The sequence below is a fragment of the Anguilla anguilla genome, chromosome 3, assembly GCF_013347855.1.
Source record: "Anguilla anguilla isolate fAngAng1 chromosome 3, fAngAng1.pri, whole genome shotgun sequence".
NCBI classification, from domain to species: Eukaryota; Metazoa; Chordata; class Actinopteri; order Anguilliformes; family Anguillidae; genus Anguilla; species Anguilla anguilla.
This window is the reverse complement of record NC_049203.1, coordinates 5,511,392-5,523,648: the sequence shown is the minus strand read 5'-3', so window position 1 is coordinate 5,523,648 and position 12,257 is coordinate 5,511,392. Positions and strand designations below refer to the sequence as shown.

The 12,257-nt window shown below is 38.3% G+C and overlaps 1 protein-coding gene and 1 gene segment (V, D, J or C); both read left to right on the top strand.

Annotated features, from left to right (window-relative positions):
• The window catches only part of LOC118223777 (immunoglobulin kappa light chain-like), a 29,627-nt gene extending 27,817 nt beyond the window's left edge, over positions 1-1,810 (top strand). The window contains exons 6-7 of the mRNA XM_035410757.1: positions 1,377-1,426; positions 1,615-1,810. Of these exons, the coding sequence (XP_035266648.1) occupies positions 1,377-1,426; positions 1,615-1,743 (179 nt within the window). The 3' untranslated portion in view covers positions 1,744-1,810. The remainder of the gene's footprint in view (positions 1-1,376; positions 1,427-1,614) is intronic.
• A 6,183-nt stretch (positions 1,811-7,993) lies between these two features.
• On the top strand, positions 7,994-11,795 carry LOC118223816. The segment is given in 5 exon segments: positions 7,994-8,027; positions 8,176-8,520; positions 9,255-9,608; positions 11,253-11,302; positions 11,487-11,795. Coding segments are annotated over 4 exon segments (588 nt in total).
• The last annotated feature ends 462 nt before the right edge of the window (positions 11,796-12,257 follow it).

Here is a 12,257-nt window from a genome sequence, read left to right as displayed (position 1 = left end):
AGATCCTGTTTGGGAACGGAACCAAGCTGGATGTTAAGGGTAAGAGAAAATGCAATCACATAGTAAAAAGTATTTTCTTTGTTCATGCTTTTTTTTTTTGTTGATGTTTTAAATCATTTAAACCATTAGAGTTTACAGACTTCATCTGATATTATTGGATTATTGTTTCACATTTTCTATTTCATGTCTATATTGTAAGTTGTAAATTGTTTGCCTTCTCTTGTTTTCAATCTCATGCTGATCAGTTTGTTGCACAGGTGTTCCTGTCAATGTCTTCATATGCTCTTATTAATATTTTTCATGCAGGGTGTTTACTAACTTTTTCTTTTAAAATGTCAGGAAATGAAGCCCTTCCTCTATATTGCTTGGCGGGTGCTTTGATGTTGAGCGTGATCCTAAATATTGTCCTCATTCTGAAATTAAGAAATAGCTGTGAGAATTGCAAAGGTAAGAGGCAAAGTTATCAATGTGCGGTATATGTCATGATTATCTTGTACAACACATTTGCAGTTAAGTTTTTGTTCAATAAAATCAGACTAGTATGAAACATGCAAGATCGTAAAAATACTCAATATCTTAAAGGGCGCAGAATCAAGAAAAGAATGTCGGCCGTAAAAATACGTTAAGTGTTTACTGCAAAGTAGTTGGCTTTCAAAATTTGACAACAATTTTGTCATCCACATGTATATATATACATTTTTTTTTGCTACCAGCTGGCACTAACCAAATTGTAGACAAAATAGCTATAATGTGACCCCAAGATTCTTTTAAAAAAATTATTGAGCAGAAGTCAATAAGACTGAGTGCGGAATAAGCAGAATTAACTGGCATCCCAAACGAATTGAAATACTTTTCAAGTGATAAGTAATCTCCATTGAAGCCTATCCTAATACCCTGGTGATTATATAATAGCTGCATTCTTCAGATATACTCCTTCTCTGAGCAGCAACTAACAGTCCTACTGTGGTGAACATAACTGACTATGTGAAATACTACTAGCAGAACTGCTATGACTGCTATGAATATCATGGTTAATAGTAACAATAATGGTAATAATAATAATAATAATAATAATAATAATAATAACAATAATTATAATAATTATTATTATTATAAGAAGAAGAAAAAGAATGCAATTCAACACAATTTTATTTCTGTAGCGCTTTTTACAGAGAACTGTCTCAAAGGCACTTTACAGAGTAGCCAGAAAAGAGACAGAGCAAAAAGAACATAAAAAAGAACTGGAACAAGAAGTACAAAAAGAAGAACAGCTTTCTTATTTGATTGTACACCATTCAAATTCAGAGCATAAAACTGAGTAATTAATTTCTTTCACCCACCAGTGGCTTATGTGCATTTTCATTTTACTGACACAGGAGCTGCATCAAACAACCAGGAGAGCGTTGAAGACATGGCGAGCAAACAGGTTAGAATATTAACTAGCTAACTAACTAACTAACTAATTAAAATAAGTAACTAACTAAATAAATAAATAAATAAATAAATAAGTAAATAAATAAATAAATAAAGTCAATTTCTGAGATGAATATCCGTGATAAATTATTATCAGAATGAGGCGTAATCATATGTGCTGTGTCGTGTTTTTCTTTTTAGAGTCAAGAGGCAGCAATGAATTACGCTGCTTTGACTTTCACCACCAAGAACCCCAAAGTGAGGAGGAACAAGAGGGAAGTGGAGAAAGAAACGGTTTACTCCGATACGAGATTTAGAGACCGCGAGTGAAGCTTTCCGTAGAAATGTATCTTTGTCATAAGAATGATCAAACTGTTTCCTCACCAGAGTTGGTGAACATTATGCCATGTGACTGTAAATGATATCACACTTATAGGATTTGCCAAGAGCTGTGCTTGTTCTTACATTATGCTGTTTTTCAAATACACAAATTAAAACTTGTACAGAATAATCCCTGACAGTGTCTGATAAATGGTCCTCAATGTGTTGAGTCGGTTTGGGGCAGTAGTGTAGTACATTGGTTAGGGAACAGGACGTGTTACCTGGTTCTCAGGTGATGCACTGTCCTCATACCTGTTCCATTGAGCAAGGTTGTTAACCCCAGTGACTTCAGTATATATTCAATTGTATAAAACTCAACTGTGTGCACAGGATAAATTATGTAAGTGTCTGTTAAATGATATCATACAAAGATGGGAGATTGAAACATTAGAACTTCAAAACAAGGGCAGACTGTTAATGTGTCAGCAGTGATTCACTGATTAGACGGAATCATAATGTTTTGCAATGTACAGTTTTTGTGTTTCAAGGGCAGTCAGTGATAAAAGTAAATAGTAGATCCATTAATTGTGGGCTTCATAAACATAGTTTCAGCTGGGGAAAGTGGGGTTATTTCCCCAACTGTTCATGAAAATGTCAAATGTTGTCTCTACCACTTTTCATACAATACAATAGTCATCACATACTTTACTTTGGTGTGCAACAGTTTGGCCACCGTCGATCAAATTGCATGTCTTGATGATTTTATTAATGAAAGAAGCACCGTTCTGTCTTAACTATCCCAGCTGAGATTGGCCTGCCCCTCTATGGCCTTGTTTCTCCTGAGACTTCTTCCCTCGATTTGAGTGATATTCTTCTCATTGGGGAATTGTTGTTGTTTTATTTGTTTTGTTTTGTCTTTTTACTTCAGTTGCTCTCTTTTTGGGGGATCAGGCCTGGTTTTCACGCAGTGTTCTTTTCTGGATCAACTGTAAAGTGCTTTTGGTAAAAAAAAAAAAAAAAAAATCTCAATGCAGTTAACACGACATCTCTAGGGTACAAACTCAAACATGACATGTTTTTTTTAAAACTGTAATGCACAATTGCTTTACATTTTCTGAATTTAACAGATTGAAATGTAACATGCGCACAAATTTGGCTATCTTGTCAGTTAGCGGTTAGTAATACCGTATTTGGCAGAAATCACACCTTATAAATGCCTCTTGTCGCAGTCATTCTATTTTTGCCTAAGAGTTTTACCACACCACCCCAAAGCAAAATAGATCCACTCCCAAGCTCTCTAAGTCTTCTCTCTAAATGTATCTTTGGTGGGTTGTGGCCAAAGAGCTCTCATTTTATCACTATGTTGTGCCAAAATGCCTCATGGCGCATGTAACTGTTGTGTCTGTAGCTCCTTTTCAGTGGTATGTAAGTTTTGCTTTGCATACATAACCAGTCTACAGGGAGTGCTACTGGAGTTATTAGGCTAACACTGGTGGCCAAGTGACTCCATATATCATACAATCAGGGTCTATAAATGAGATACATTTCTATCACAATGCATCTTACTGTATCAATACTGTCATTTAAAATTTTACTGAAAAATTTTCTCCACATGGATATGTTTGGACATCCATGCCAGGGCTGGATCTGGCACATATACCGATATGTGTGCCACTGCTTAGCCAGAGAAAACCTTGTTGTGGATTAGGGTACTCTCCTGCATGCTTTAGATCAGCTGGATATGCTTTCTGAAGGCTAGGCCTCTTGCTAGCAGAGCCCTCCCTGTACCTTCAGAAACAAAAACACTTCCTGTATGCACAGCGACAGCTTTCTTGTGTTCTCAGTTATTGATGCTGTGCTGTATGTTTTAGAACAACTGGGCACATGTTCAGACACAATGACTCAGTGGCAGATTCCTTCCTGTGTACAGGGACAGAGCATGAACAGACTCTCACATGTTCATGCACTTCCTGCTGAGATGCCTGTCAGGTGTTCACAGGGGCCGATAATCTAGAGAACAAGGAGAGAGTAATGCCCTTACCCAGAATGGACTTGCATCTATAAAATATTTAGTTTTGACAGCATAATATTAAACAATGACCCTAAAATAACAAAATGGAGGCCTTAAAGGTCACATGGACAGATACCTTTGCCTGATATGCTTCCTGCTCTGAGGTCACAGCACTGCTTATTGTTTCTGAAGGCTTTTACACACGGCTCTCTCTTTCATTACTAGTAAAATGTGTTTGTTTGTTTCAGACTGCTCTGTTGTGGTGACAGGGGAGGTCCAGTTATTTTCCACTCACAGCCTTATACATTCAGCTCTACACAGACCAGAGCTGCACAGGAAGACTGACCTGCAGCTCCTCCCTCTCTCAGCACTGAAACCACACTGACGCTCCGATCAAATTTATTCACTTCACACCTCAGACCACCTTTCCATTACAACAGACCAGACAAGAGAGGTTTAGAAAACTGTGCATTTATCTTCACAAATAAAAATGCTAAAAATCTATTCCCATGGTACCAATATAGTACATAAATTGCAGGGACAATATGTCAGAATTCCTCTCTATAATTTACTTATAATTTACTTAAATAAACTTAAACTTTTCACTTTTCTGATCTATATTCATTATCATTTGCATGTTTTATGCTGTTGCTTCTTAGTTGCATTATGTCATCATAACCTTCTATTACAATGTAAGTAGTTCACAGTTTTACCAGTACGGACAGCATTGTGATTTGTATTTGTATAGTCATATATTTGTAAATGTGACATTTTAATGATGACAATTTAGGACATTACGATCAGAAATTTTTACACGTCACACCTTATTTGTCTGATTAAGTTATAGACATGTTCTTCAGCTTGTGTGCACCTTTCAAATTGTTGATGTACTGCTTGCAGTGTTGAATATCATTATACATAAAATACTCAGTGAAGTGCACATCATTAAAAGATTTAAATAAACACTCAATAAGTCATATAAAACTACTGAAATAAAGTTTTTTTCAGCACAAACAAAATGCATCATGAAATGCACAGCATTGTGATTATTCCCCTCCTTGTCCTGCCCTGATGGTACATTCCATGGTCATGTGACCAGCTGACTCATTCAGGACATGCAGCATTCTTCATAAATGTATGTGCTGAGTAAGGTGTGGAGCAGAATGGACTCACATGAAACTATCCTTGTATCATGGGGGGGTTTGACTAACAGGATGTGAGTGCATGGGTGAGGGGGAAGAGAGAGTGCGTGCCTGTGTGTGTGTGTGTGTGTGTGTGTGTGTGTGTGTGACCAAATAGAGTAGAATCCCTGCAAGTTAATTTCCATTAGGCACTGTTGGTTGGGGGCAGGGCATTGTCAGTATGAACTATAGTTCACTGTTTATAACCTCTTTCCCTTTGAGAGCGTTGTAAAGATCACGTTCTAAGAACTGCTTTCCTGGTCAGAGGGGGGCTTTTGCACAATGCTGGAGGTGCAGATCTCTCTGTGGTTTGGTCTGACTCTCAGGCCACTGGCTCAAAACAAAACCCCTCTGCTCTGCCTTTGTGGTTTCCTCTGCATGCACCCCTTTCACACATTACTTGGTACCACCCTATCTATCTCTCTCTCTTTCTTCTGTTCACTCTCTCCCACCCCCCCCTCTATCTCTCTCTCTCATTCTCTCTCTGTCCCTCCCCCTCTCTCTCTCTCTCCGTCCCCTGCCCTCTCTCACTCTCTCTCTCTCTCTCTACATTTCTCAGCACTTCAGAGGGCTGTCAGAAATCTTTCACTTGCAGTTTGAAAGTTTTTTTAATTATGGTGTGTCTTCAGCCATTTCATTAACTTTCATTGAGCTCATGTCAACATTTGACATGTTGGTAAAATAGGTGTTTTAACACTGTACAAATATAAGCATATTAATTTAATCCCTAATAAAGTTTAGTATCCAAGGAGTCTTCTTAATAATACCTTTAGCCTTGTAGCCCTTCTGATGCAGTGCTGGGGATGGCCACTGTATAACACGGTGGAAAAAATTAAGTAAAAAATGCACTTGGCCTAAAATTAGTCCAGGAACTGAAAAACAACAGAAAACATTTCATTAATAAAATGATTCTGCAGAGGCCAAAAGTTCACAAAAAATAAAACTTCAAACACAAGAGCGACAATTCAGAAAAACAGACTCCTTACACCTGAAAGCAAGGCCCTTTCATAATGATTAAGCAATGAGGAGCAGCTGGCCTAATTACAATGAGCCACACCTGCCCCCCTGCCTGTGAGAAGGGCCGGTGCTGTCCATGGTCTTGTTTTAAACGAAAGTGCTGGTTGCAGTTGTGCAAAAAGACTAAAGGAACCCGTACTGAAAAAGTTTAATTGCTGCTCATGCATGTCATGTATTTTGAGAGCCTAATTTATGATGTTTAAAAATGTATTTATATTTAAAAAACGTATATACTCTAAGTTTAAATGCAAATAGATTGAACTGACGCTTCATTGAGACACGGCCAGGAAAGATAACAGAGGTAGTTCCCATAATGAGGGCATTGTGATGTCATCCAGTGACAGAACCTCAGGCCTCTGACATTGACACCCTGGATATGGACAATCTACGTCATGTATGTTATTGCTGGTACATTCCTCATTATATGATGAGAAAATATTTCAGTAATGAATTATGAGTTGTGGAATTAGAAATCATTAAATGACATATTAAAAGACACCTCTCCCTAGCTTCAGTGCAGTGCAAAATCACAATATAAGATCAGGTGTGACATCACAGTATGAACATTCCAGTGAGCTGCCCAATGATCTGAAGTCATTAGCATAATCAGCCATTCTAACATTTCTTGACCACTTTTTTATGTTATCAGATGAAAGAAGGTGAAAAATTGCAAAAATGCCTGTGAATGCAGATTCGTAGCCCTGTGCAGCTACGGGCAGCACTGACTCCTACTGTTCCATCCCAGAGAGAGAGGAGAAATTCAGCACCATGGATATTGCACACGCAAACACACACGCAAACACACACACACACCCACACACATACACACACACACACACACACACACACACACACAACAATACACACAACAATACACACACACACCCAGACATACACACACACACACACATACACAGACACACAACCATACACACCCACACATATACACGCGCACACACACACACACACACACACATAACAATACGCACCCACACATGTACACACGCACACAAGCACACACAAACACACATGCAAACACACACACACACCCACACACATACACACACACACACACACACACACACAACAATACACACACACACCCAGACATACACACACACACACACACACACACACACACACACACATACACAGACACACAACCATACACACTCACACATATACACGCGCACACACACACACACACACACAGAACCATACGCACCCACACATGTACACACGCACACACGCACACACGCACACACACACACACACAGACACACACACACACACACACACACACAACCACACGCACACACATTTACATACACACAGACGAACAACCACAGATACAAAACACACGCACACACACAAAGGCACACACCCGTACACACACACACACACACACACAACCATACAAACATACACACACACACACGTACACACACACAACCATACACACATACACACACACACACACACACACACAACACACAAACCAACACACACACAGACATACACCTCCATGGACGCACAAATACTTGCGCGCACATACACACACACACACACACACACGCATACACTCAATCATACACACCACACATACACACACGCACACACACACATATTAAAGCGTAGTACGAATTAAGGTGCCATTTTCAATCTAAAGTTATTCTTAAAGTAGCCTATTTAAAACTATGTGAGGACTTCCACATTACTGCATTGTAAATAACAACTGAATTATTATTATTATTTGACCTTTATTACGCAGGATGGAAATAATGACAACAGTGTTCTTTTTTTACACTGATGGTGTATATCAGCGGATGCTTGCACCACTCTTGTGCACCCAATAATTTGCTTCATTAAACAGCCAATCAAATCTGCCCCTGTCATGTGCCCTCCTACTGTTCAGTGAATGAAGAGAAATTATTATCTCAAGTCCTCCTCTTATCTGTACAGTTTGAGTTTTACAGCGCAGAGGACAAACAGGGTCTCAGGCAGAGGAGAGTCTCCAGAAGAGGAGAGTTCAGATACAGTGATGCCACCACTCTGTGCTGTTCTTGTGCTTTTCAGCCAAGTCTGTAAGTGTATAATTTTTATTGACTTGTCAGACAAAATAACTTTACTTTCGGACTGTATAGACCTATTTATACAGAGATTGTTGTGGTTTTTAATTGCGTATTTCACACTGCCATTTGCATTGAAATATTGTTTTCTGTCGTCTTACAGATGGTCTGCTTGGGAATATAATTCAGCCTGACACGCTGGTGCGAGCTCAGATCGGAGACACTGTGACTCTCCCATGCTTCTACTCTGTAAACGTTTTTGATATCAGTTGGTATAAGCAGCCTCTTGGACAGAAGATTCAGCACATTGCATTGCAAGTTGTAAAAGAAAATCCTCAATTTTTCGATGGGTTTAACAACGGTAAACGCTTCAGTGCTAAAGCAGCGAAGGGGAGCTTTAACCTGACTGTGTCACAAGTAGAGCCATCAGATTCAGCCACATACCACTGCGCTATGACGCCCTACAGAGAGACCATCTTTGGAGATGGAACGACTTTAATGGTGATGGGTAAATATGAACCTAAAAAGATCCTTTACAGTAGTTACGGAGTGTAGCACAGTGGGTAAGGAACTGCGCTTGTAACCCAAAGGTCGCAGGTTCGATTCCCGGGTAAGGACACTGCTGTTGTACCCTTGAGCAAGGTACTTAACCGGAATTGCTTCAGTATATATCCAGCTGTATAAATGGATACAATGTAAAAGTTGTGAAAGTCGCTCTGGATAAGAGCGTCTGCTAAATGCCTGTAATGTAATGTAATGTAGTTACAGGCTTGCAACAAAATACTTTGCTCACTGGCACAATACCAGTGAAATATTGCAGAAAAGTGTTATTTTTATAAATAAATAAACATCTGGAATATGCTTTTTAAAAGTGAATTTAAATTATCCTAGGAAAGCAGATCTTTCTTTTAGGGTAGGGTTAGCCAAACTCTGTGTTGTGTGTTCATGTATTGGATCAGTGCTATGTTAAAATATATTAAGGTATACTGTTGTTTAAGACATTGCATGTTAAGCCAAACACTGTAAATTTGCATTATGATTTTCTAAAGTCTTTAATGAAACATCACAAATAGACAAATAGGCAGTTTTGCATGCATTGGTCACTAATCCAGATTGGGAAGTTCAGCCACGGCCTAGATTCAATACTGTGTTAATCATGGTAATAACCGTAGCAAAGCACATATATAATGATTGAGTCCAAGCATATGTCCTGTTATGTTATTAATTGTTAAAATTCTTCAGGCTCAGAGTCACACAACAGGACAGTAGTACTGCAGCAGCCCGAGTCTGAGTCAGTGCAGCCAGGAGACTCTGCGACTCTGCAGTGTACAGTACACACTGAGACCTGTGCAGGAGAACACAGTGTGTACTGGTTCAGACAGGGCTCAGGAGAGTCCCCTCCAGGAATCATTTCCACCCATGGAACCAGGAGTGATGAGTGCCAGAGGAGCTCTGGGGCTGTGTCTCCCACCCAGAGCTGTGTGTACAACTTCCCCAAGAGGAACCTCAGCCCCTCTGATGCTGGGACTTACTACTGTGCTGTGGCCACCTGTGGGGAGATCCTGTTTGGGAATGGGACCAAGCTGAATGTTGCGGGTAAGCAAAAAAATCAATCACATAGCAAAATCAATGTTTCAAGTTTTTCTTTAATGTTTTTTGTGAGGCGAGGGATAAATGTTGTATTAAGTCATTGCGACCAGTAGAACATCAGTACTATTTCTTCTGGTATTATTGGATTATTGTTGAACATTTGCTTATGTATTTTATATATTGCAAGTTGTTAATTGTTTGACATATTTTTATTGTTGACCTCATTTTTATTCTCATGCTGATCAGTTCTTTGGACAGGTGTCACTACAAATCTCTTGTCATGCCCTTATTAATATTACTGCAGAGCCTTATTATAAAACTTGCTTTTAAAATGTCAGGGAATGAACGTCTTCCTCTTTATTGCTTGGCGGGAGCTTTGATGTTGAGTGTGGTCCTAAATATTGTCCTCGCTCTGAACAGTAGAAAAAGCTGTGAGAATTTCAAAGGTAATAGGCAAAGTTATCAATGTGCAGTATATGTCCTGATTATCTTGTACAACACATTTGCAGTTAAGTTTTTGTTCAATAAAATCAGACTAGTATGAAACATGCAAGATCGTAAAAATACTCAATATCTTAAAGGGCGCAGAGTCAAGAAAAGAATGTCGGCCGTAAAAATATGTTAAGTGTTTACTGCAAAGTAGTTGGCTTTCAAAATTTGACAACAATTTTGTCATCCACATGTAAGGCCATTTCATTAATAGCATGCAGAAATATTCATATACAGTCCCAGTTCTATAAAACAACCTCAGGTGAAGTTACTCTGTTGGTGCAGGTGACCGTCTCCCACTGCTTTTAGATACATGCACATCATGTACGCAGATCGCATGTAGAAGAATGCCAGATGCCTCCTGAATTTATGACAATTCAACTTCTGATAATGATTCCAATGTTATATATATATATATATATATATATATATATACATACATTTTTTTTTTTGCTACCAGCTGGCACTAACCAAATTGTAGACAAAATAGCTATAATGTGACGCCAAGATTCTTTTAAAAAAATTATTGAGCAGAAGTCAATAAGATTGAGTGCGGAATAAGCAGAATTAACTGGCATCCCAAACAAATTGAAATACTTTTCAAGTGATAAGTAATCTCCATTGAAGCCTATCCTGATTCCCTGGTGATTATATAATAGCTGCATTCTTCAGATATACTCCTTCTCTGAGCAGCAACTAACGGTTCTACTGTGGTGAATATAATTGACTATATGAAATACTACTACCAAAGCTGCTATGACTGCTATGAATATTATTGTTAATAGTAACAATAATGGTAATAATAATAATAATAATAATAATAATAATAACAATAATAATAATAATAATAATAATAATAATAATAATAATAATAATAATTATTATTATTATTATTATTATAAGAAGAAGAAAAATAATGCAATTCAACACAATTTTGTTTCTGTAGCGCTTTTTACAGAGAACTGTCACAAAGGCACTTTACAGAGTAGCCAGAAAAGAGACAGAGCAAAAAGAACATAAAAAAGAACTGGAACAAGAAGTACAAAAAGAAGAACAGCTTTCTTATTTGATTGTACACCATTCAAAATCAGAGCATAAACTGAGTAATTAATTTCTTACACACACCAGTGGCTTATGTGCATTTTCATTTTACTGACACAGGAGCTGCATCAAACAACCAGGAGAGCGTTGAAGACATGGCGAGCAAACAGGTTAGAATATTAACTAGCTAACTAACTAACTAACTAATTAAAATAAGTAACTAACTAAATAAATAAGTAAATAAATAAGTAAATAAATAAATAAATAAAGTAAATTTCTGAGATGAATATCCGTGATAAATGATAATCAGAATGAGGCGTAATCATATGTGCTGTGTCGTGTTTTTCTTTTTGGAGTCAAGAGGACTCAATGAATTACGCTGCTTTGACTTTCACCTCCAACAAACCCAAAGTGAGGAGGAACAAGAGGGAAGTGGAGAAAGAAACGGTTTACTCCGATACGAGATTTAGAGACCGCGAGTGAAGCTTTCCGTAGAAATGTATCTTTGTCATAAGAATGATCGAACTGTTCCCTCACTAGAGTTCATACCATGTGACTGTAAATGATGTCACATTTACTGGATTTGCCAAGAGCTGTGCTTGTTCTTATATTTTTGCTGTTTTTCAAATACACAAAGTAAAACTTGTACAGTATACTCCCTGACAGTGTCTGATAAATGGTCCTCAATGTGTTGAGGTTTGGGGCAGTGGTGTAGTACATTGGTTAGGGGCAGGAAGTGTTACCATACCAGTTCCATTGAGCAAGGTTGTTAACCCCAGTGACTTCAGTATATACTCAATTGTATAAAACTCAACTGTGTGCACAGGATACATTATGTAAGTGTCTGCTAAATGATATCATCTACCGATATGTGTGCCACTGATTAGCCAGAGAAAACCTTCTTCTGGATTAGGGTATTCTCCTGCATGCTTTTGATCAGCTGGATATGCTTTCTGAAGGCTAGGCCTCTTGCTTGCAGAGGCCTCCCTGTACCTTCAGAAACAAAAACACTTCCTGTATGCACAGCGACAGCTTTCTTGTGTTCTCAGTTATTGATGCTGTGCTGCACATTTTAGAACAACTGGGCACATGTTCAGACACAATGACTCAGTGGCAGATTCCTTC